Source organism: Staurois parvus, unplaced genomic scaffold (assembly GCF_062004578.1).
Source record: "Staurois parvus isolate SC_StPar_1 unplaced genomic scaffold, SC_StPar_1.0 ptg000019l, whole genome shotgun sequence".
In the NCBI taxonomy this organism is placed as follows: Eukaryota; Metazoa; Chordata; class Amphibia; order Anura; family Ranidae; genus Staurois; species Staurois parvus.
This window is the reverse complement of record NW_028317815.1, coordinates 13,537,501-13,564,391: the sequence shown is the minus strand read 5'-3', so window position 1 is coordinate 13,564,391 and position 26,891 is coordinate 13,537,501. Positions and strand designations below refer to the sequence as shown.

Sequence of the window (26,891 nt, the reverse complement as noted above, 5' to 3'; positions counted from 1 at the left end):
ATTACTGCTGCAAGCCTTTTGGGTATTCAGAAGACTTTGGATTTTAACTTAGACTGATAAGTAGTTCCATGGTTCCCTTAGTTTTCATTCAATTGTTTCTTCTAATTCAAATAGGCACGAAGGAGGACTACTACTCAACTAGAGTTACTTTATGCAGATAGCAGCGAGACGGCTTCAGATCCAGTAACAGGGGACAATGGTTTCCTCATTTCTCTTCCTCCTGTTCCTGAAGTAGAAGGAGCTCCAGCAATCGTTGAACCAAGTAGCAGTTCTGTTAGGGATAAAGATCCCCAACCCCCACCTTCTGGCTTGCCTTCTAAAATGGGCAGCATGTAAGTCTGTCTGTGCAGTATTAACCAACACTGCTTTTCCTTGACTTCCTATACATTTTATAACCATATGCATGGATTTACAAGAACTACTTGTATATGTGCATTTAATAAAATGCATGAGGCTTTTCAGTACATACCCCCATATCTTTTTAAACTTTATCTTTCAAATATGATATCTAAATAACCATTTGTTTTACATCTCTATGGTTTAGCTGGAGTATTTCAGTTAAACATTATTCTTAGGCATATTAAAATGTAACATCTCTAATACGGTTTACAAATCTCCTCCTTCGGTGACTTTATGGCAGATAATTTGCCCCTTCTATTAGTTTATCTTTTTTGTGAAAACTGCTGTTGCTAGGATTCTGTTGCTCTGCAAGAGCCTGCACTCTAGCACAATAAAGCAAGTAGCTGCTTTTTTATTGAGTTATTATCCCTTATATGGAATATTTATATTCCAAAGCTGGGCTGCATGTTCTAGTGTGAGAATATTTATTGACATGAAATTAGTAACTGACCCTACAGATCATAAAAAAAACCTGCTGATTTCCCCAGAATCCATTATGAAAGCATATGGTCTCATGCATGCCACGCCAAGCAGCCTATTTAATAATGTTTGAAGTGCTTTTTGCTGTGCTGCATTTCTGATTGTTTATGCCATTCTAAATGACACCCTGAAGCTGAAAGCCATGGTACTTGCATCTGTATCTTGCCTTGAAGGAATGATTTTTCATAACATGGCATCTCACATGTAACGCTTATTTCACTAGCTGAATGTTTGTTGCTTGTGCAGTACTCAAAAGCTAAAGTAAGCAATAATCACGCAAAGCATAACTAGTGTATGACATCTAAGCCTTTAAGAAAAATTGCACGTTAACAGGCAGCTTTTTTGTTCTTGGCAAATGAAAAGTCTTAGTACCCAGCTTGCATCAGCACCTTATTATGTTGTTGGAGATTATTGGGACACCATTCTGCAATTTTATGTTAAGGTAATTTTTTAATTTTTACTGTTTCAAACTCTGTGTAAAATTACTTTTTCACATCAGTGGTTTTGCTATATATTTAATGGGAAATAATGCAAAAATATGATACTACTATTCTACTAGTCTTCTTGAAGGAAGGCAGCTTTTGTTTCATTGTAAACACTGCTTTTGAGTTCCCTTATTCCTTTGACCATTGCTGAAAGTATGACAAGCTTTTGTATATGCTATTTCTATAATTTCAGAATTGTGCTACAGTAGCTGATAAAATATTGACCCTTTTGTTGCGAAGTGTGGTGATTTCCTTTGTAAATTGAAATTTCAGTTATATATTAGCAAGAGGTTTCATAGACCCATTTGTTTGCATGTGTTTTAAATTATATATGCAGTAAAGTTTAGTCAAATACTTCCCTCTCACGTTGTCCATATATGGATCCAAATTTGGCTTGGTTCAGCAGGAACCGGCCTAATTGCGATCCATGTGTAGCTACTGTGGTTGAACAGAAGTCAGTCAATAGATGAGAAAATACCAAAAGGGTGGTTGAACTGAAATCGCGCGATCGCAACTTCTGTTCAACCACCCTGTCAGTACTTTTTTGCTCGATCATCCCTACAGGCTATAAGCTGCAGTGCTGATCTGGGTATTCTGTTGTGTATTCTTATTGGCTGGGGAGACTCCCCATTGACAGAATAAGACACAACAGGGAGGATTCCCACATCCACATCAACCCATTTGATCAACGAAAAAAAAAAAAACGGACCCATGTATAGCCAGCTTTAATCACAGTCCTATTTGTATTTTCCTTGGTTTGCAGATAACCCTTTCCTTTCCATTCCATCCTTCACGTCTTCTCGAAATGTCTAATCCATAAGAATATTTGCAATCTCCATTTTTTTTTTTAAATTTAATATTCCTTTTTTTCATGTTGAGACCCAAAGTGCATTGATATTTTCAGAATTACTTAATGAGGTAGTGGAAAGTGTATTAACTTGTGTGCAAAGGGCAGTTATTTGTGGCCACCAATCAGATATCCTGTTCTCCTTCACTTCTGTAAATTGAAACCTTATTGGCTGGGTAACTGTACTTTGCACACAGTACATTTTCCTTTGTAGTTTAGTTGCATCTACACAGGCTTACACATTGGGTAGGGTCAGGAGCCCTACCCAGTTTTTCTTGTGTTACCACGTGTAACGGCAAATGCTGGGTGCAATAACTAAAAGCAAGTCTTATACAAGCACAGAATCAACATGTAGTCATACAGGTACTTTTTAATCAGCATTTACACCATTACATATTCTACGCATGTGAAAGACCCTCTACCAAATGAATACCTTCCCTGGCACATCATAGCATTCACTCAGCACTCCAAGAAACAACAGAATCCAACTGCAATATTCTTGCACTGTCAAAGCCTCCACTTTTATTATCACACGACACACAGGAGGAAGACATGCTGGTAGGTTAATTGGATGCTGTCTAAATTGGCCTTAGTATGTGTATGTATGGATGTGAGTTAGGGACCTTAGATTGTATGCCCCTTGAGGGTTAGGGACTGATGTGAATGTACAATATATATGTGTAAAGCGCTGCGCAAAATTGATGGCCCTATATAAGTACCTGAAATAAACAATATATCTTATAGTCATCACAATCTGCATAATAACACACACCAATAATAATGTGAGCATTACAGCATGAAATAGACACATCATTTGACAGCATAGAATTAATACATTACCAAAGCTATGTGGAAGCGGGAAGGAACAAATCCCATCGGAACCATACTTCCCAGGGGGTCACATAGAAGCCGTAAGCGTGACCAATTGATGAACCTATATAGCCTTGGCAAGAGTCCCAGCGTCGGAGCATCTCCTGGCAACTAGGGGGCTTCTCTGATCGATCCCGCTTGGACTCCCGGCTTTTAAACTATTTTTCTGGAAGCTTTCCAATAGTGAGTGGGCGCCACACCCACCATAGGAGGAGCTAGCAGAAATGTTCCGCGAGGATAACAGAGTCCCGCTCAGCCACCATATTGATTCCACATAGTTATCTGAAAAGTCACACTTTTGCTTCAGTTCAGCTTCTTATCTACCCTAAACGTCTTCTCCTCTACCCCAAACTTCTTCTCATCTACCCTAAACTTAAAGATTTCTAACTTCTCAAGCAAGTAGACGTCTTTAAACAGGTTCTTGTCTTCTAATGTGATATTACTGGATGTCATAAACACGTTCAATTCCATAAACAAGTTTTTATCTTACTCTAAGCAGAATATCTTGTGACTCTGTTCCTTTGGCTTAGAGAAATTACATCAGTCACCTCTCATGCTCCTGGCATTTGGGCAACAGTGCTTTATTGTAAAATTTACCCAAGAAACAAAGGGTCCAAGGCCAACACATTTCATAGGCATTACACTACGCTAGAAAAAGGGGAGTTCTGCTCTTCTGTTAAATACCTTCCCTGTACAAAGTCACGTGTTGTAAAAATGTTTTTCTTTAATTTTTTTGTAGTAGGACAACAATTAAAATATATATAATTACTAAGGCACAAATAGTTTTTTTAGGGAGAAGTGGAGTTGATCACTATTATTTTCTTCAGGACAAAGCAAACACCCCGTGTACCAGAACCATCACCATCATTCCGAAGAAAAACCTATGAAAAGGGTGGGGAGAAGGCTAGTAAAACCAAAGAACAAAAATTGTACGTATTTTTTGTTGGTTGCTTAAAACACCTTAGTTCTATATATTTTCATGCTTTCTACCTTTAGCTTTCGCTGCGCAATTCTATGCTCCTGTTACATGCTGTGCTGATGTATCTTTACAGACAAGACAGAAGCTGATAAGTGGCACTTGGCATTTTAAAGATATTATTAATTGAGCCAACTACGGTACTCTGTAAATGCTTGTAAGTGCCAAAACTGATTGTTTGAGCTTTGCAATTCAAATTGTTTTTGTCTGTTTTGTTTTTACCTCTACATTTTTTTTTTCTACTAGGAACTGCCTTTCATTCACTAAACTTTCTTATAAACCATCACCTTAATAAACTATGGAGAGCAGGCGTGTGTATCATGAGTCGTGTTAACTTACTGACCTCCATCTTTAATCACCTAACAAAGTGTGCATTCCGTGTTGTTTTTTCTTATAGCTCAGATTCTGGAACATCAGAGGCTAGTCTGTCTCCTCCTTCTTCCCCTACAAGCCGGTCCCGTAATGAAATGAATGTTTTTAGCCGCCTCACAGTATCTCAGGGAAGCTCATCATGTCAGCAGGATAAGTAAGTCACAGGACAAAGTCGACCCCCCCCCCCCCCAACCATGGGCATAAAAAGAGAAAATTGTAGCATAGGCTTTACTACTATTATATAGACCTGGATATGAAATGCAAATACAGAAATTATTTAATTTTATTTTTTTTCTGTATATTTTCACCTTTTCTGCCAAATTTGAGAACCTTCCACCATAAAATTGCGTTCCTATTCACTCAGCATACTTAAAATTACAGTAGTAAAAATATTTCCTAGCTTTCTAGTTTCTTTTTAGCAGGATTATAAACTAAACTCTTTAGGCAGCTTGTATTGTTCGAAATGACTCATAATGTACTTATTTAGGGACAAATCGGGGACAAATTGGACTAAAAGTGCATTAACGTAGAATACAGAACCCAAGCCTTGATATTTTTACCACAGTAGGTCAGACATTGTGCATATCTAGTTTACAATTGATAATGAAGAATCTGTCAGGACAGTAGGGCAGGGTTAATTATGGTATTCCTACCTCCAAAGCTCCCTCATAAACATTACAGGGAGGAAGAGCCAAGTAGAATTTTTTTTTTCAGAAAACCGTGTAAAAACAGCATGTTAAAATGTTATACTTTTTTGTGTGTAAAGTCATGCTGTATGAATGAGAGCGCATAACAAATATAAAGTAGGTGTTATCCCAATTTGTCAGTAAAGGTGGAAATACATTTTTTTAGAAATGCATAATAAAAAGTTGAATGTCATCTAGAAGACAAACTCGGGCTTTAAGTTTTTTGAATATTGTAATCTTTGAGTTACAAAATGGTCAGTAAATATAATACAAAGTAAAAAAAGACACAAAAGAGAAACCATATGTATGGCTCCAGGATAATGGCAGATAACAACACAGATGTCATTCCAGTAACCAAAATCTGCAGTACAATATCACTATAATTTATTGTAAAGCTTTGTGGTCCGGTATTGTGTTTATTTAGCTCCCTTTGTAAGGGATGTAGTTTGAACAACCTATAGACTTTTCCATATAGGAGCTATCAAACCCCAAAAGGAGAAAGTCCTGCTGGTATGGAGAACGGAGGAGGATGGACTTGAAAGATCAGTGATGTAAAAGGAGGAATGAATGTATCAATAGGGTGAATTTGGAAAGAGAGAGATATGTTGGATGAGTGGTATCATGGAATAAGGCTCTTGTGAGAGTGATAGGTTTCTCAGCATGAGTGGAGTTTGAAAGTGAGAACTATCGTGGAAATTAATCCAAGGAGCTCAGGTAGTGGAGATTTGGGGGTATCTCTTAAATAGTCATAAGTTCTTCATTCATCTTGTCAGCAGAATGTTTGACTTGGTAGTAAAGCTCTAGTAAGAGGGGCAACATCCTACCAAACTAAGTATGGATATGAGATTTGTCTGAGCAGACGTTTATAGTTAACATCAAGGAGTTATTCTAAGCAAATTGGGAGGTGTATGCGCAAGTAGTTGAGTGCTGTGGATTTCTAGTACAAAGGGAAAGATTGTTTTAAGTGGGACAGCTCAGAGTCTGAGAGTGACACGTTCAGTTTTTGTTTTGTCAGTGTTTACTTTAAAATTACACTAGGAAAGTCATATATATTTTATCTAGAAGATTGTCATTGAGAAATTTCTTTGAACAAATGCCTTCTCTGCTTGAACAAAGAGAAGGTTTATATGTGACAAAGGTGGGAATAAGGGTTGTGAGGTACTGTAATCCATAATGAGTTTGGCCTAGATTTTTAGATTGATGTTATACTGAGAAATAGATCTGTATTTGCAACACTGGGAAGGGTTCTTGTTGTGGTTTTTTTTTTTGTTTTGCTTTTTTTGAAGGGGGGGGGATAGAAGGGAGATACAGTATGTGCTTCTTTGCATGGCTTTGTGAAAGGGCAGGACTCTTATCACATTTGTTGGTAATTCATATGAATGTACTGTATATTTAAATCTGATTAAAAGGAAGAAAAGGAAGAATGATTAAAAGCGCAAAATTCCCTAAGACGAGTATAAGATTGGTCAGTGGGCTTTTAATAAGTCTGTATGTTGTTTGTTACAATTTGATTAGTATTTTGATTGTGTAGCCATATTTTCAAAAATGTTTGACAGGGAAATAGAATTGGGATTTTCCTGATGAGAAGTCACCTCCAACTATTTATTTATTTTTTTATTTGTAATTCCTTTATTTAACATTTTGCATTATAAAATCATATGCCAGAGTAGTGCATAATAAGGTCACAGGAGTAGAACCTCCAACTACACCCTGTTCCAAATTATTATGCAAATTATATTTTTCTCATTTACCTAAATAATTGATGTAAATAACAGTCAGCATAATTCTCATGTTATCAACTATTAAGAGTACAATTCAAATTTTATTGAACAAAACTCCTAATAATAACAGTATTCTTTTAAAACATAAAAAGCTTACAATGCACTGTTCCAAATTATTACGCACAGTAAGTTTCAAAACACTTTATAGGTTGTAAAGAACTGAAAATTGTCATTTGTTGTGTTTGAAATAGCTTTTGATTTACGTAAATATGCTGCAATCAAACTTTTAACAACATTTTAACTTTTTAAACATTTTAACAGGTCACGTTACATTTTAACATAAGACCCCTTATTTGATAGCAGCTTCACAAGTCTTGCATCCATTGAACTTGTGAGTTTTTGGACAGTTTCTGCTTGAATTTGTTTGCAAGATGTCAGAATAGCCTCCCAGAGCTGCTGTTTGGATGTAAACTGCCTCCCACCCTCATAGATCTTTTGCTTGAGGATGCTCCAAAGGTTCTCAATAGGATTGAGGTCAGGGGAGGATGGAGGCCACACCATGACTTTCTCTCCTTTTATCCCCATAGCAGCCATTGATGTAGAGGTATTCTTTGCAGCATGAGATGGTGCATTGTCATGCATGAAGATGATTTTATTACGGAAAGCATAGTTCTTCCTTCTGTACCAGGGAAGTGGTCAGTCATAAACTCCACATACTTTTCAGAGGTCATCTTTACACCTTCGGGGACACTAAAGGGGCCGCCCAGCTCTGTTCCCATGATTCCGGCCCAAAACATAACTCCACCACCGCCTAGCTGACGTCCCAGCCTTGTTGGAACAGGGTGGACGTCCACCAACCATCCACTACTCCATCCATCTGGACCATCCAGGGTTGCACGGCACCCATCAGTGAACAGAACTGTTTGAAAATTAGTCTTCATGTATTTTTCTGCCCAATGCAGCCGTTTCTGCTTGTGAGCATTGGTTGGTGTTGGCCGAATAGAAGATTTATGCACAGTTGCAAGACTCTAAAGGACTCCAGAGGCACCAGCAGCTTCAAATATCTGTTTGCTGCTTTGTAATGGTATTTTAGCAGCTGCTCCCTTGATCCGATGCATGGATCTGGCAGAAATCTTCCTCAATATGCCTTTATCTGCACGAACCCGTCTGTGCTCTGAATCAGCCACAAATCTCTTAATAGTGCGATGCTCACGCTTAAGTTTTCGTGAAATATCTAATGTTTTTATACCTCGTCCAAGGCATTGAACTATTTCACTCTTCGGCAGCAGAGAGATTCTTTTTCTTCCCCATATTGCTTGAAAATGGTGCTCTGCTTAATAATGTGGAACACCCTCTTTTAGTAGTTTTATCTTAACCTCCCTAGCGGTATGATTATGTCCATATTTCTGTGCTCAAAGCTGTAAATTTTTTTGCATGGAAAGATGTTTTTTTTTTATTGTAGGCCTGTAATTTTTAGGAATAACTCACTGAAATCTGTCCGAACAAAAGTCTAGTAAACATCCCGGGTAGTATAAAACTTGAAACACAAAATCATAAATTATAATTTAATAAATAATCATAAAAAATAATATAATACATTTAATTTAATAATGTAATCAAACCAAAAACACTGAAATTTGAAATATAGCGCCAAGTTCGCTCATCACTGAGCAAAGTCGCAAAATCGTTTTCAGTGTCTGATGACGAATTTCCCCACGAATCATCACTCAATTCTGCAAGTAGTTCTAATTTACTATCGCTGTTCTCTAGCTGTCTAAAACCGCTTTTGACCTAAAGGGACACTTTTTGGACACCATGGACATTTCTCAGTTTCCAGGCAGAAAGAACAGTAAAAATGCAGGCAGGGCACAGGACAAAGCACTAGGGACAAAATGTATGTGAAATGGTTTGATACAGTAATGTTTTACTATGTGATTTTAGTGAATGTCACTTTTTTTCATTTTCAAATTTCCTGCCGTTCCGTCCCCCATACGTTCCGACGCTCGCAGGGGATGGAACCCAGATGACAGATGCTGGCATCCGCTGGATTGCATTACCGGGGACACTGCAGGAGGGACATCGCGGGAGTGCAGGACAAGGTAAGTGATCAAGGGATCCCGGAGCAGCGCCGCATGGTAAGCCTGAGTGTAGCTCGGGGTTACCGCTTGTGGTACTGAAACTTTACCCCGAGCTACACTCGGGAATACCGCCAGGGAGGTTAAATTGGGCTCACCTGGCAATCTAATTATCACAGGTGTCCGAGATTGTTTTCAGTGATCAAAAGTGCCCTGAGACACAATGCCATCCATGAGTTAAACTGAAAAACAAAATATTTAATCTTTGTGACACTTAAATAGAATTTGCATAATAATTTGGAACAGGGTGTATTTTTTCACATCCCCCATGAAAATTTCAGACTTGTTCCTAATGATCGGGAATGCTGTTTTCTGGCCCATGTTAGAGGTAAGTACAGGTTAGCTAAGGTGCTTACCAAAGAGTTCACAACAAAGAAAAATTATTCTACTATTATCATCATCAGGTAGATGATTAACAACAGAGGTGGAAGCCTATAGCTATTCCCTTATTTTTTTTTAATTAGGGTTGTTGCTAGTGTACCAGGTATAGTACCTAGAGAAAAAGGAGAATGAGGAGGGTTTACCATGAGTTTCTGGAAAGAAAAACATTTTTTGAGCTTGTGCATATGCTGCAGTTTTTCAGATCCATTTGTATGGTTATTAAACCTCTTGTTGTTCCCCTGGGGGGATTTGGTTATTAAACCTCTTGTTGTTCCCATGGGGGGATTTGGTTTAAAGGAAGGCAGAAAGATTGCAAAGAAAAATTCAGGTAGAAAAAGTGCATAACTCTAACATCACTGAAGGGGTCGTCCTAGAAGATGGGAAATTCCCCAAGAAGTAGTATCTGTGAGCACTAATGCGTCTTTGGGGCACTGTTTATGTGGGAAACTGATCAACAATCGCCCTCAATGACCTAGGATTGTAAAATGTTATGTTAAGAAGTCAATCGATATGTAACTGTTGTAATGAAACATGGGAAGTTTGTTTAGATAAGAGTATAGTGTATAGAACTCCTATGTTTATATGCACTGTTGGGAAAAGTTCTGAGGTAGTAATCAGATTGCTGTGGCCCCAGAGGGACAGTTACAGTAACCTCTGAGGGCCCCAAACCACAGCTAGGATGTAGGTAGGGGTTGTGTTTTGATGCCCAGCTTCGCCCCACACCTACAGAAAGCAGAGTGTATACAAAGTACCCCAAGAATTCACATAACTGACCTATAATGTTAAAATTGAGAAGTGACAGAATGGGTGCATGTAATGTAACCAAAACTCCTGGTAACTGCATCCCAGTTAGAGGAAGAAATAAAATTGTAGTCTAGGATGCAAACAAATAGTCAGTTCCCCATAGGGGAGGAGAGAAGGCTACAGTTCATCTGATCAGCAAGTGCACACTATAAGAGGATATCCTTTGTTCATTTTCATTTTTCCTTTCAAGGGTTTATAACCACTTTACTTACTTAAGCTCTGTTTTCATAATGACCATGTTATAACTGGACACTAAATACACTAAGCTGTACAGCATAAAGCACTAGTCAGCATGTGCCTTTCTGGAGGAGTTATGGAACTATTAAATGAAAATGTGATTGTATTTTGGCTCTGTTGCTCCCATCAATGTAGCTTTAACAACCCCTTAGTAGCAATAGTAGTTGTTCTTTTTCCTCCAGTTTTCAATACCTTATTGTATGCCTTCAAGGCTATTTTAATAAGTCGAAAACCTGAAAGTGGTGTGTATGTATTTGTATATGTATTATAAATGGTGAGGAACGAATATGGCTACCACAAATACAGCATGCTTTAATTAGTTGTGTAATTGGACTATATTACTTTGAATTGCATATTCATTTAACTTTCTCATTTTACTGCTGTTATATATTTAAAACTGCTGCATTTTGAAAACCTTATCTGCTTAGTATGGTAGTTTGATTGTTTTACCGAATGTTGATCACTCTGCTAGCCAGTTTTCTCTGTGTATATTTTCTACTTAAGGAGAACCCACAGGTTCTAAGACTGGAACCTTACCATCCTCTCTGTGTGTGAAATGATGAGGTTCTTAGCTGTCTTAGCACAGAATCTATTTTACCATTGTAGTAAGAGGAAATTTGATTGATATGGTAGACAGACAATTCTACCTATAGGATTGTACATTGGACTCTATGGGCATCCTTCGCCTATTGCTTTGATGCAATGACAATGTATAATTTTAGACAACAGATACGCAGAGCTGCCCTTTACAGGCTTAAAAAAGAGCATCCACCTCCCAAATATTATGCATTACGCCAGCTAAAAAAGGAGGCAGTTTTTTCATGCTGCCTGCTCCCAGGTCCGGTACAAGGATTTTTATCTATGTAGGCAAAAGTGCATTTTGGCACCACCCATTGTCCTCCAGCCACCCCACGCTGCTGCTACAGAATCACCCTCCACCCCCCCGAACCATGCCACCCCACACTAATACTGCTGTGACCCCCACCTCCGTGCCACCTTCATAGTCTTCAGCCACCACCATACTGGTACTGCTGTACATTCCCACCGCCCCACCCCCTGTCCTCAGTCCATCCCATGTTGGCACTATAAGCAAGCACTCATTCATGGCCCCTCTCTAACAGTTTCATTTCATGCTGGCAGTGCTGACTGTTTAGGAGGCCACATCCTCTGCCCCTTGGGCTCTCTGGACCAGGGGGCTCTCGAGCAGCTGCCTAAACTGTATGCTGGTGCTGGCCCTGAAGGCGAGCACCCAAGGGAGTCAGTGTGGGAAGGGAGTGAAGGCCCGCCCTGCCCCTCCCCCGCACTCAGGAATCCTCCACCAGGCCTTGTAGTAGGCACAGTTGGCCTGGGGGAAGTGCAAGCGAGGCTGAGCTGGCCCGGCGGTCACTAGTTTAGGGAGGGCGGAGACCTGTCCATGAATGGGCTGACAATGGCCCAGGCACCAGGGCACAATTTCTAGTCGCCATGACGACCTGGGGCCTGGGATTTGTCTATCCCTGTTATAATGCATCTCAGCTTCTACTATTAATAAACCTTCTTCACCAGATGGTCACTGCTCATCTGTGGACTTTTCTAGAGATTCCTAGTGTGTTAAACACCACAATATCCAAAAACTGTGGTGAGAATTGCATTAAAAAAAAAAAAAAGCAACATGAAATTTTTTGGGGATCCAGCACTTTGTGAATTAATACCCCTACTCATTTACGGAAAAAAAATGTAGCTGTAAAAACACACACACTTGTAGGCAAGTATTTTAATTAAAACAAAAAACTTAAAAACAAACAAATCCCATTGCATGTTTTTAGTTAATGGACAGCTTCTGATCTAAATGCCGCATTAATTTTACTACACAACTTTTTTCGGTATTTATCTCCTAATGATTTAACCCCCCCCCCCCCCATTCCTTTCCCCCATCTCTTTTCAAGCACTACTTGGCTTCTCCCTCATTATATATTGCTGGATCTTAGCCCGCTCATAAAACGCAATTTAAAATATGGAATTAGCTGAAATATTTTAGTAGGCTGCTGTTGCCACTTTTGCCGCTCATGTCTCATCGTATTTTCCGCCAGATCATATTGATCCTAGGGCCTTTATTTGGTGGTTTTCTAAGGGTTATGATACAGTTCAGGAATAACAAGTAGAGTAGAAAGAGCTTCCCACAATAACTAATGAACGCAAAATCAAAAATCATTTGGAAAGAATATTTTTATCCCCATTATTGTACCCCCAAGCCCTAACCCACAATAAAAAAAAAAGAAACACAATTTGATGAGTAGAACAGCAAACTAAACAAAAAACACCAAAGCAAACCAAGGAATTGTGCTTAGGGGTGGGGGAGGAGGATAGGTGTCGAAGGTTTTTTTTTACCTTAATACAAAGAATGCTTTAAGGTAAAAAAAAAAAAAAAAACTTTTCATTTTAGAACCACTTTAATTGCTTTTAAGTGTGGGTTTGGGTACAATCATGGGTATAAAGATATGTTTGTACATTTATTTTTGGTTTAATGTTTTATTAGTTATTGTGGAACAATAGCTCTTCGGGTTACTTCTATTGTTATTTCCATTATTACTTTGAAGTTAGGGTGGTTCCCCTAGCTTCTTTGGTGGAATTTTTGTAGTAGAGACTGGTTTCCCTGTGGAGGTGTTTGCCTTCTAAGTTATCATAAAGTTCATCACCTCTTAACCTCTTTTACAAGTTACTTGGTCTTACATATGCGAACATAAGGGACCTCTGCCAACAAAACATTAAGTGTTTTGCAAATACAACACTGTTGGAAGATCCTCAAGATATCCTTAAAAAACCCTGGCAGATTTTTTTACATAGTAAAATCAATGAACTTGCTAAACTCCAACAAAAATTAACAAATCATATCCCGCTTGTGGCTCAGCTGATGTTAGTTAAAAATTGGAAACTGTTTATCCCATTTCCAGAGGTTAAACACAGGTTAGATAGTATCATGGCCAGTGAACGGCTGGCAAGCATTTTGGAGAATGGACATAATTTTTATTAATTGTTGTGGGGCTAGGAGACCTGGATGTTGTATTATCATCCAGAAATTGATATTAATACTCCATTATCTCAAACTAATTGACGTTGGGGGGGGTACTGTTACCCTGTTTTTACTCTTCCAACCCATCTTACTTGTACTCTTGTTTATGGTGGACTTGGAAGACCAAAGGACCAGATTCTTTCTCTTTTTCTTTTCTGTGTTTCCATGTCATCAGTTTTCATATTTTGCTTATTTTGTCTATTTAGACAAATGTAACCTCCAAGTTATTGCAGCCATCAGATTTATACATTTCTTATGCTTTAATTTTGTAATCTGCCATATGAAAACCAGGTGCCAAGATGCAAGGAGGTGTGTATGTGTAACTTTATTTCAAAACTGGTGTAATGGACTGCACACTTTTTCTGTTGGTTTACTTCCATTGGTTATAGGTCTGTTGCTAATTCTTCACTGTACACCAGTGTTTGATCTTTATGATCCTACAAAATATGTATTGCACTTATATTATGGTTATACTGTTGTGGGAAATAAAAAAATTTAAATCAAAATAATATTGTAGAGATAAGGGCCAAAGAGGAATGACAAGCCTGAGATGCCATACATTAAAATACGAGGTCCTATCAAAAGGCTTCGAGACTAGTTTTGTAACACACCAACAGATGGCAGAAGAAATTTGCACGCACAGCCACAGGGAGCACTGACCTTCATAAGTCAGTGTGCTAAAAGACATCATCCTCTGTACATTGTGAGCTGTGCAACCGGTGCTATTCTGACCACTTGCGCTGCTACGTCTGCTATTTCATCATGGACAGCAAGTTAGAACAAAGAGGAAACGTGAAATTGCTAGCCAAAAGTGGAACTTCACACTCTCAATCAATTGACTATTTTTAATCCTTATGCTCCTAGCATCAGTAAATGGATAGGAAAGAATATCATAATGACTTGTTTTAAACATTTGTATACATTTCTTTAGTTACTTCCTGGTTTCCATGCCTTGGCAAATGTCATACATCCCAGCAGTCTTCAGGAGAGGAAGGGATGGTTCTCAGTTCATGCCTGAGCTATGGGCAGATGGATTCCAGGAAGTAAATGCTACATGAATCATATGCCCTTACTCAAGATGGCCACTGCCAGAAATGCTAGGGAGTGTTTTTCAAAGTGGTTTCTTGGCAAAATAAAGCACGGCAACATGGATGGATGGGTGAGCTTGCTTTCAATATTAACAATGAATTAAATAGTATTTTTGGTTTGGGGTTCTCAGATACAGTGCAGTTCCACTTTAGCTGTCTTTTCTAGCCAGCAATGTAGTGCAGATTGCTGGTGTGCTGTAATTTCGGATATACAAGGTTGTTTTAAGCCAATAGGATTTAAACATTGCTGTCACGTAGCTAAAATATAGAGCTTCAGCCTTGTGTTAAAGCTTTGTGGGTTTAGCCCAAAGTAAAGATTAATAAGGAGTAAGTAATGTAATCTGTCGTTTTTAGGCATTAAATATGCCTAGTATAAAGTAAAATATGCCTGTGTACTCAAGTAAATGCCAGTGCTTCATTGCACTGGTATTTACCTGCTCATGCACGTGCAAGTTTTCCCAAAAATGACTCTTCCTTCCTTTCCGACATGATACCATTATTTGATAGTTACATGGAGCATGGAGAGCTTTGTATATGTCTTAAAAAACAGGAATTAATGAGTAAATCATGCATCTTTGGGTCTTATGTTGGCCTTTATTAGCTACTTTCTAGTGGACAATTTTTAATTTTGTTTGCACATTATAATCAGCATTTTTTTTTTTTTTTTGCAAGAGATTCACTTGAAACCTCCAAACTGTATATATTTTATGAAAGCAGAGACTGGAGAATACAATGGCGGTAGTTGCAAATTTTATGTTGCATAATTTGTGTTGCTATTTATCAAACGCCTATTTTCAGGAAACCTACGCTAAAATGAATTTTAGCAAACACCATATTCTGCCAATGTTTTTGTAAAATCTAAAAGACGGGGTGTTCTCAGCAGTGTCATTAACCAATATCTAGAGTAACGTCCGCAGTAAATTACCAATAGGTCAATTCTGTGTACCCATTTATTTTCTTATCAATTTTTTAAATTTGTTGCTACCTTGCCCTGTATGGAGAAAAAACATTATATGAAGCAAATTGCAATTTAAAATAGACCTCTCACAATATATCATTTCAAAAATGACAATGGCATTATTACAACTCACTTACAGTAGGTAAGTCTGTAATGTCCTTCCTGCATAGTTCGGCTAGAGTGCCGTTTTTTTGTTTTGTTTTGGGAGCTTCCATATGTCTAGATCAGTGGTTCTCAACCTTTTTTCGGTCAAGGGACCCTCTAAAATTATAAACAGTCCAGAGGCACCCCATTCTAAAATGTAAAAACTATTCTAATAGTTTCATATAACGCAACGACATCCACACATGTAGGACACCCAACATTGGAGGTGATTTATTCTTCCAAATCAAATACATTTTTGCACACTGTTACCGACTAGTATTACAATGTTTCTCTTCTCCCTCAGTTTTTCTCCATCACTGACCAGATGTGACCCCAGCACTGATGGAGAGGGGCAGGGGTGTGTCAAACTAGGATGCTGTGCAGGCAACTGACATCCTCCTTATCAACTGATGACATCATTTGTTGTCAGGACACTGGAGGCTAGAAGGTCCTAATGGCGCACAGTGAAAATCTGGGGCTTTGTGTAATTAAAGGCTGGCTTGTATACAAGTTTTGGGCAAATTTTAGACATTTTGCCAAGGCACCCCTAAAGAAACCTCAAGGCACCCCAGGGTGCCAGGGCACCCTGGTTGAGAAAGGCTGGTCTAGATCTGCGGAAGGTTGTTATGTATTGCATCTGTTTGTGTCTCACAATTTAGATCAAAAAGTCAGTGCTTACTCGGTTTGTGTTACAGAAGCCAACCTGTCCATCAGCCTTTTTTCTTCTGTTTTTCAGTATTACTGAGGGCACACATGTGGGATGTCTTACAAGGAGTTTTACACCATATCATATTTTCTCATTTCTGAACTCCTCCATGCTATTAATTAACTAACCATTTACACCATTTTAACGTACTCATCTATTACATCTATTTTGTATGTGGCACAAAGTAAACCTGTTAACTTGTGAAGCCAACTAAATGGTTCAATGATGACCACAAAGGGGGCATATCTCTTCCCTCCTACTTGTGTATTACTGGGGGTTTTAAGGACTTCTGCAGCATTCAATAGGCAAAAAGCGGTTTGGTTTATACTGAGGTTTTTTTTTGACGTGTTCATAAAAGAAAAAAAAATTGAATAAAAAAAATATTGATTAGATAAAATAATTCTGATGCTTGTTGAAACGGTTTCACCCCTTGCAGAAGTGGGTGCAGTTCTCTAGTAGGGCATGAAGTGGGATGCAGGACAAGTGCTGAAACCGCTATTTGCATACTGACATTCCCAGGTTTGAAAAGGAAATTTAGCCAAAAAGCAATGTGCTATTTTATTTTGGGCTCTTGCCAATAACGTGTGTTTCCCTTCATGACTTTATTTAGACAGGTTTACTTTAAGAAGCTGTATATAAGACGGATTTCTTGTAAAACTTTAGCTTTATGATGATAAGCTTTGATACCCGCCAGCTAACCTTGTTTTGTCATTGAGAGCCTTGTAGGGGTGCAAGTCTGATTTTTATCTTTTGTTTTCACGAGAGAGTTAATTTGATACATGTCCTATAAAAACATAAATCTCCAATTCTAAGGGAAGAACAGTGGTGTTAATTTTTTTCTTTTTTGTCATCAATGGGTAAGTCTGTCCAAAAATGCTACTTTGAGTGCAGTGGTGTCTGGGTCATCATGATTAAATGGATATTAAGAAGCAAAAAGAGAGATTCCATGCAACAGAATTAAGTAAATGAGCGGCTGCTGTCCTAAAAAGGGTGTGCACAAACAAACACAAGAAACTGGTGTAGCGCTGCCTCTATAGTCCTATACAATATGAGCACCAAATGTGCATGCTCACACTATAGTGCACCTCCCTCTAAACCACAATATCGCTGATGCATAGAAAATGCCGCAATGTAAATAAAATATATATACAGTTAGGTCCATATATATTTGGACACAGGCACAATTTTAGTTTTTTTTCAGGTATTTACCAAAACATATTGAAGCTATAATTACATAATGGATATGGGCTGAAAGTGCACACTCTCAGGTTTAATTTGAGGGTAGGTACATCCAAAAATGGAGGAAGGGTTTAGGAATTACAGCTCTTAAGAGTAGCCATCCCCCCCTTTTTTTTTTAAAGGACCAAAAGTAATTGAACAATTGAATATAATCATAAATAAAATGTTCATTTTTAGTATTTTGTTGAGAATCCTTTACTGGCAATAACTGTCTGAAGCCTGGAACCCATGGACATTACCAAAGACTGGGTTTCCTCCTTTCTGATGCTTTACCAGGCTCTAACTGCAGCTGTCTTCAGTTGTTCTTGGTGGGTCTTTCTGCCTCTAGTTTTGCCTTCAGCAAGTGAAATGCATGCTCCATTGGGTTGAGATCAGGTGATTGACTCGGCCATTGCAGAATATTCCACTTTTTTTTCCTTCAAAAGTTCCTGGGTTGCTTTTGCATCGTGTTTTGGATCATTGTCCATCTGTACTGTGAAGCGCCGTCCAATCAACTTTGCTGCATTTGGCTGAATCTGGGCTGACGGTATATCTCTAAACACAGCAGAATTCATCTGGCTGCTTCTGTCACATCAAACATCAATGTCCCAGTGCCACTGGAAGCCATGCATGCCCATGCAATCACACTGCCTCCACCATGTTTTACAGATGACGTGTGCTTTGGATCATGAGCTGTTCCAAGCCTTCTCCACACTTTTTTTTTTCTTCCTGTCATTCTGGTACAGATTCATCTTAGTTTCATCTGTCCAAAGAATGCTTTTCCAGAACTGGTCTGGCTTTTATATATGTTTTTTGGCAAAGTCTAATCTGGCTTTTCTATTCTTCAGGCTTATGAATGGTTTTGCACTTTGTGGTGAACCCTCTGTATTTGCTCTTGTGAAGGCTCTTGATTGTAGACTTTGACAATGATACGCCCACCTCCTGGAGAGTGTCCTTCACTTGTCTGGATGTTGTGAATGGGTTTTTATTTACCATAGAAAGGATCCTGCAATCATCCACCACTGTTGTCTTCCATGGGCGTCCATGCCTTTTTATGTTGCTGAGCTCACCAATCCATTCTTATTTCCTCAGAATCTACCAAACTGTTGATTTGGCCACTCCTAATGTTGCTGCTATCTCTCTGATGGATTTTTTTCGTTTTTGAAGCTTTACAATGGCCTGATTCACTTGCATGGACAGCTCCTTTGAACGCATGATGTAGGTTCACAGCAATAGATTCCAAATGCAAATCCCACACTTAGAATCAACTCCAGACCATTTACTTGCTTAATTGATGAAGAAATGATGGAGTAGCCCACACCTGGCCATGAAACGGCTTTTGATTCAGTTGTCCAATTGATTTTGGTTCCTTGAAAAAGGGGGGTGGCTATTCTTAAGAGCTGTAATTTCTAAACCCTTCCTCCAATTTGAATGTACATACCCTCAAATTAAACTTGAGAGTGTAGTGAGCACTTTCAGCCCATATCCATTATATAACTATAGCTTGAATATGATTTGGTAAATACCTGAAAAAAACTAAAATTGTCCCAAAGGCCTAGAGACTTTTTGTGTATTGTTCACATTTTTATTTAACTTGTATTATTATGTATTAATGTAGCACTGATTTTTTTTTATAAGGTATATTGTGAGGTTAGGGGAGGTGTACTATAGTTCAAAGTATCAAACGGATTCTACATGCATACAATTTTTATTCATTACATTATTTAGGTAGAGTGGATCACACACACGCACACATATATAATATTTACATTGCGGCATTTTTCTATGCATTAGGGATATTGTGGTTTAGATTGAGGTGCACTATAGTGCAAGCATGCACATTTGTTCTCATATTGCATAGGACTATAGGGGCAGCGCTACATCAATTTTTTGTGTTTAAATGGATATTAAGACCTCATTAAAACCACTGTTACTGCCCTAAAGACCTTCTTACATTATTTTTGTGTATGCTTGGATGATCATTTGTTATGATGTGAACAAGATACATAGTCTCCAAATACATATATGAAATTTTGCTATTATGGTGTGGTAACAGAATCACTGTACTGGTACTGACTAAGCAAAGGTTTGCATTTAAGTAGTGTGCGTGCCCACTGCTTGTGAATCAAGGACCCTGTTTTAACTAGTACAACACAGACAAATACAGATCGTTTGGACTGTTAAAAAAAGATATGTGACCATGTCAGTGCACTTTGTCTTGTCTGGAGTTTTTCTGTATTTCCTATCCAACAAGCAGTCTTTATCTTTCTGATATCTGTATTCTTTCCCCTTGCACTCTACTACTGATCTTTATAGGTCTGATGAAAGTGATTCCTCTCTGTCCGAGGTACACAGGTACAAATTTCCTTCCTTGTACACCTGTTTTCCTTGTTGCAAGTAACGCTGCTCTTCTGCATGATGCCTATTTTCTTTGTCTGTTACTACCAATGTGATGCCCAATATTCAATGTGTCAGATCTGATCTGTTAGAAACTTTTTTTTTTTAATTATTATTTTTTTGCAGCTTGTGTTATTGTGTTGCATGCTATTTAACAGCTTTTTTTTAGTATTCCAGGAAAGTGGTGTTTTGACAATTGTGCTTACATTTTTATGTTTTACAACTGTATAGCATGCTATACAAGATTCCTCTTTTTTCACAGCAAATGTTGAAGATACTGGTCTTTGTCATGTTCTAGAACAAAAATGTACACTAGCTCAAATGAATGTTGGCCTGCTGGTAGGCAACACTACACATTCAGAGGTCTTTATTGAATTAACTCAGACAGCCAAAGTAGTGCTTAATGACTTGCAGGAAATGGAAGGACTCTGATATTCATGAGATGTCATAAAGATCATATTTCATGTAGTTTTTACTCTTTTTAAGGCCAAGCCCACCCAAAACTGATGAGATGTTAGGTTTTGAAATGCCTAGCAGCTGATCCTACTTGGATTACCAGATTTTACACTATTGAGGTTATAACAGGTATAATGATATGTGTTCTAATCCCTTGCTAGTGGGGGTTCCGGAATGTATTTCACCCCACCCAGCAGGGCTTAGTCACAGGGTCAGTGGGTAGGGGGAAAAGTATTAGGGTGTGTGCTTTGGTGGAGACATGTAGGCTGAGGTCTCTCTTTAACGTTTATTCACCTGGGCTGGTCAGGTGTAGCAGCGATCCTTTACTCTTTATATCTGCTAACAGCTAGTTTAACCTCTTGCCGCCCATGTAACGCACATGTGCAGCTGCAAGAGGTTGGGTTTTAATTGCCACACAGCATACATATGCATACATGGACTGAAGAGGTTTCAGTGTGCACTCTTAGCACAGTGACTGAACTTTCAGACTGTTCTCAGTCTCATTATGATTGGGTCACGAGATCGGTCTCATCTGTCCTACCCCACAGGCGTAAAAGCTTTCTGTACACACTTTCTTCTTGTACAAGCTGAAGCTCAAATGTATAGGGCCATAATGTGATTTACCTATTAAGTTAATAATATGGTTAATACAGCTCTTAGAGATATGAAGACTTAGGCTTCGTTTACACAGTAAAAACGTGGAGCAGAGAGGGGTGTATATATGCTGCAGCTGTGATGCATGGTAGTGCAGCAAGGATGATCTCTGCTAAATGGGGGTGCCCTGCAACCATGTGTAATACACATAGTTGCGATGCACTGGTTAAGGGATTAACACAGGTGGTGACAGGACACTGTAACGCCTCCCCTCCGCCTGTCAAATGTCCTATGAAAAACAATATCAATGCGTATTGCTCTTCAGAGGACAATGTGAGTGTAAACGAGGCCCAAGAAATTCAGTGAAGACTACATTATTATGAAGCTTTTTTTTTTAAGTTTTATGAAATATTAGATGACAACAAAGTGGACAATGCTCTCCATAAATGTTGTGGAAAAAGAAACCTGACACTTTCCTTTTGTGCTCCAAAGCCTGATGACGACATTTCAGATATTAGTGACCGCATGTATAGATAAATACGTCTGGAAGCTGAGAACGTGAAGTTGGGAGATTTCACGTAATGAGCAATGTTAACACACGTGTGCTTTTTTTTTTTTTTTTTTTCCTTATCTCTAGGGGCATAATTAACCCATTTCCTACTAGCAAAAGTAACAAGACATCTCTCGTACAGTGTATGCATATAGCTGAAGGGCACAACAAGGCTGTGCTTTGTGTAGATGCTACTGATGATCTTCTTTTCACTGGATCTAAAGGTCAGCCACATTATTTCCCCTTGTGTAAAGACTTGCTGACAGCTAATAATGTATGACTTTCTGATCTGTGCTGTGTGCCATTGGTCTTAACTATTTTACTTTGCTTTTACGGCATATATGTACTAATGTAATCTATACTGTAACATTGTAGTTTATAAATTGTTCCAATAATCTTGGTGATTTTTTTGAAAATGTCATGTTTATTCTTTGAGTTACCCATTACTGACTATATTTCCCTTTTTAAATATGCAACAGTTAGCGATGCTGGCAAACACTGGAGTTATTTTTTTAAATCAGGAGCATTGCAGTTTACCAGTTCTTAGAGGTGTTGGCTGCATTGTTTTCCTTTTTTAGGCTTTTTTACCCCTTTATTTTCACCTGGCGATCCAACCAGTAAGTCTGTTGCTGTTCAACAAGGTGTGTGGGTGTGTAAGGGGGGGGGGGGGGGTAGATCCCTTCCCTGGGATCCAGCTCCCTGCCCCTGTCTCTGTGATGCTGACAAATGCAGAAGATTTGCTAGAGAAGAATGCAGATAGAGAAGTAAAACTTATGTAAGAGGATTTGTTTCATCCTTGTGTATCACTGGGGGCTATTCACTTCTCTGGGTATATATAAGGGTTTACAACAACACAGTAGTTCTTAACCTTTTATGAGTCGTGGAATAAGAATCCAATGAAAGCTATGGACCCCCTCCATATGAACACAACTTTGCATGCAATGAATATACAGTATGTACTTTTATTGAAAATTGCCTCATACATATATGACATACACAAAGTTTAAATAAAGGAGACAATCATAACAGAAAACTCACACCTATGATGGATTGGCAAAAGTTGCACAGAAAACAATGATACAAATTTAAATGGTAAACATGACCCAACAATGAGTCGAGATCAGATCAAGAGGGTTAGGAACCCCTGATCTAACACTACCCTCTTCCCAGATAACGCTCATGTCATAAAGTGTCTTGGTGCTCCTTTATCCAGAGTATAGGCGCCCTTCACACAGTGTGTTGCTGGACAGATCACCAGGTAAACATAGAGGGGAAAAAGCTTAGAACATACAGTGAGGAACAGAAGTATTTGAACACCCTGCGATTTTGCAAGTTCTCCCACTTAGAAATCATGGAGGGGTCTGAAATTCACATTGTAGGTGCATTCCCAGTCTGAGAGACGGAATTAAAAAAAAAAAATCAGGAAATCACATTGTATGATTTTTAAAGAATTTTTGTCTTGCACTGCTGAACATAAGTATTTGAACACCTAAGAAACAGCACGAATTCTGGCTTTCAAATACCTGTTACTGTGCCTTTAAAAAGTCCACCTCTACTCCACTCATTAATCTAACTTGGTAGCACCTGTCTCAGCTCTTTAAGGACACCTGTCCACTCCATATTCAGTCAGACGCCAACTACTACCATGGGCAAACCAAAGGGCTGTCAAAAGACACCAGAGACAAAATTGTGAACCTCCACAAGGCTGGAAAGGGCTACGGGGCAATTGCCAAGCAACTTAGTGAAAATAGATCAACTGTTGGAGCAATTGTTAGAAAATGGAAGAGGCTAAAGACGACTGTCAGTCTCCCTCGGACTGGGGCTCCATGCAAGATCTTACCTCGTGGGGTATCACTGATGATAAGAAAAGTGAGGAATCAGTCCAGAACTACAAGGGAGGAGGTGTTCAATGACATGAAGAGAGCTGGGACCACAGTTTCAAAGGTCACTGTCGGTAGAACACTACGCCGTCATGGTTTCAAATCATGCATTGCACGGAAGGTTCCCCTGCTCAAGTCATCATATGTCCAGGCCCGTCTGAAGTTTGCCAATGACCATCTGGATGATCCAGAGGAGGCATGGGAGAAAGTCATGTGGTCAGATGAGACCAAAGTAGAACTTTTTGGTCTAAACTTCACTCGTCGTGTTTAGAGGAAAAAGGATGAGTTGCATCCCAAGAACACCATCCCTACTGTGAAGCATGGGGGTGGTAACATCATACTTTGGGGGTGCTTTTCTGTGATGGGGACAGGACTACTGCACTGTATTAAAGAGAGGATGAATGGGGCCATTTATTGTGAGATTTTGAGCAACAACCTCCTTCCCTCAGTCAGAGCATTAAAGATGGGTCGTGGCTGGGTCTTCCAACATAACAACCCGAAGCACACAGCCAGGATAACCAAGGAGTGGCTCCATAAGAAGCATATCAAGGTTCTGGAGTGGCCTAGCCAGTCTCCAGAGCTAAATCCAATAGAACATCTTTGGAGGGAGCTGAAGCTCCGTGTTGCTCAGCGACATCCCCGAAACCTGACAGATCTAGAGGAGATCTGTGTGGAGGAGTGGGCCAAAATCCCTGTTGCAGTGTGTGAAAACCTGGTCAAGAACTACAGGAAACGTTTGACCTCTGTAATTGCAAACAAAGGCTTCTTTACCAAATAATAACACTGATTTTCTCAGGCATTCAAATACTTATGTTCAACAGTGCAAGACAAATAAATTCTTTACAAAATCATACAATGTGATTTCCTGAATTTGTTTTTTAAAATTCTGTCTGAGTGGGAATGTACCTACAATGTGAATTTCAGACCCCTCCATGATTTCTAAGTGGGAGAACTTGCAAAGTCGCAGGGTGTTCAAAAACTTCTGTTCCTCACTGTATAACTAATGCAGCCACCACATATAAGGATTGGTAAGTTGCAATATATTACATTTTTGGTTTTGGGTTTAATACAGCTTTAAGAGTAGTTCTAGACATTAGATGATTTGTATGATTTATCTGATGAATTTGAGCACTGTATAGTTTTTAGATTTGCTTTCTTCATTTATTTAATACTAATTTTAGACACTGTTCATATCAGTCAATGAAAGCCTTTATATAGGCTTAGGCCTCTATCTCTCTGAGGTTTAAGACTGAAGAAGGACCATTGCTTCTCTCCCTAGACTAGAAGTGTGCTTCTAAAATTATCAGTGCGCAAAACTTAAAACTTTCTTATCATAAGAAAATTGTTCAACTAGCATAAAAAAAAAAAATAACAAGTGTGGTGTTTTTGGGAGGTTGTCAAGGGAAATCACGAACAAAAAATTACATTTCTGCTTCTTTCATATTTGATTAAAAAAGTATTGAACTCCAGAAGCAGTGTCCAAATCAAGACAGGCATAGGGCAACAGACTAGTCACCTCTTTTTCCTGTCATCTCTTTGCACTTGATCTTTTCCCCATAACTGAATTACTGTGCCCTGTGCGCCACTGTGTCTCTGTTGGGACAGCCATCTTTGTAGAAACAGAGTTTCCTCAAGTCAGAGTATCCAAACAAGGAGAACAGTAAACAGAACAGTAGTGACATTCCGAAATCTTACTCCAAATCGCCTGAGACTAGCAGTCAGAGGCAGAAATTTCTTGGATTTCACACTGCAGATACACAGCTACATGTTTGCAGAAACTGTGTAGAGGCACACATACCAGGAAGTACACTGCTATTTCTCAGAATAAATTCCATACAAAAGTTATATTTTTCAGGGTACTGCATGGGTACCATTAACATTTCTAAACTTTTCCTATAATATAGCAAATGTTCACTTTTTTTTAGTTTAGTTCTGCTTTAAGACCTTTTAGCTGTACCACGGCATTACTGGGACAATGTCTTCTGGACAGATGGGGCAAAAGTTGAGCTTTTTGGTAAAAAATAAACAATATTATATTTGAAGTCTGTAGAGTGGAGCCTTCTCACTTGTCAACCTAATTTTTGCCGCCAATCGTTATCGTTGTATTGTGCTATCTAGAAAACCTGCCTGTGCTCCCTGCCAGCAAAACACAATTGCGCTGCAGGAGGGATGCCCCCATCAACAAATACTTTGTTGATGGAGGAATTGAGCAATCTTCTTTCCTTCAACCTGTGGTTGAAGGAAGGAAAATTGCATAATATATTGCCTGCCGTAGTTGCACTTTCTTGTTGCAGTTTTCCCTCCCTGGTGTCATGTGACTTGTTAGTGTTACAAGGTCTCAGGTGTGAATGGGGAGCAGGTGTGTTAAATTTGGCTATCGCTCTCACTCTCTCATACTGGTCACTGGAAGTTCAACATGGCACCTCATGGCAAATAACTCTGAGAATCTGAAAAAAAGAATTGTTGGTCTACATAAAGATGGCCTAGGCTATAAGAAGATTGCCAAGACCCTGAAACTGAGCTGCAGCACGGTGGCCAAGATCATACAGCAGTTTAACAGGACAGGTTCCACTCAGAACAGGCCTTGCCATGGTCGACCAAAGAAGTTGAGTGCATGTGCTTAGCGTCATATCCATAAGTTGTCTTTGGAAATAGACGTGTGAGTGCTGCCAGCATTGCTGCAGAGGTTGAAGGGTTGGGGGGGGTCAGCCTGTCAGTGCTCAGATCTGATGCCGCACACGGCATCAGATTGGTCTGCATGGCTGTCGTCTCAGAAGGAAGCCTCTTCTAAAGATGATGCACAAGAAAGCCTGCAAACAGTTTGCTGAATACAAGCAGACTAAGGACAAGGATTACTGGAACCATGTCCTGTGGTCTGATGAGACCAAGATTAACTTATTTGGTTCAGATGGTGTCAAGCATGTGTGGCAGCAACCAGGTGAGGAGTACAAAGACAAGTGTGTCTTGCCTACAGTCAAGCATTATAGCGGGAGTGTCATGGTTTGGGGCTGAGTGAGTGCTGCCGACACTGGGGAGCTACAGTTCATTGAGGGAGCCATGAATGCCAACATGTACTGTGAGATACTGAAGCAGAGCATGATTCCCTCCCTTCGGAGACTGGACCGCAGGGCAGTATTCCAACATAACGACCCCAAACACACCTCCAAGATGACCACTGCCTTGTTAAAGAAGCTGAGGGTAAAGGGGATGGACTGGCCAAGCATGACCTAAACCCTATTGAGCATCTGTGGAGCATGGTCAAACAGAAGGTAGAGGAACGCAAGGTCTCTAACATCCACCAGCTCTGTGATGTCGTCATGGAGGAGTGGAAGAGGACTCCAGTGGCAACCTGTGAAGCTCTGGTGAACTCCATGCCCAAGAGGGTTAAGGCAGTGCTGGAAAATAATGGTGGCCACCAATTTGGATATTCTCACTTAGGGGTGTACTCACTTTTGTTG

At 39.3% G+C, this 26,891-nt stretch overlaps 1 protein-coding gene across 8 annotated transcripts in view; it reads left to right on the top strand.

Moving 5' to 3' along the window:
- KIF21A (kinesin family member 21A) overlaps positions 1-26,891 on the top strand; it is a 208,859-nt gene that overhangs the window by 167,181 nt on the left and 14,787 nt on the right. For 3 of the 8 annotated variants that reach the window (XM_089684956.1, XM_089684948.1, XM_089684938.1), the window contains 5 exons: positions 115-332; positions 3,909-4,010; positions 4,455-4,583; positions 19,873-19,911; positions 21,641-21,777. In XM_089684956.1, the coding sequence (XP_089541082.1) occupies positions 115-332; positions 3,909-4,010; positions 4,455-4,583; positions 19,873-19,911; positions 21,641-21,777 (625 nt within the window). The remainder of the gene's footprint in view (positions 1-114; positions 333-3,908; positions 4,011-4,454; positions 4,584-19,872; positions 19,912-21,640; positions 21,778-26,891) is intronic. The other 5 variants (XM_089684972.1, XM_089684963.1, XM_089684992.1 and 2 more) reach the window with 3 other exon arrangements.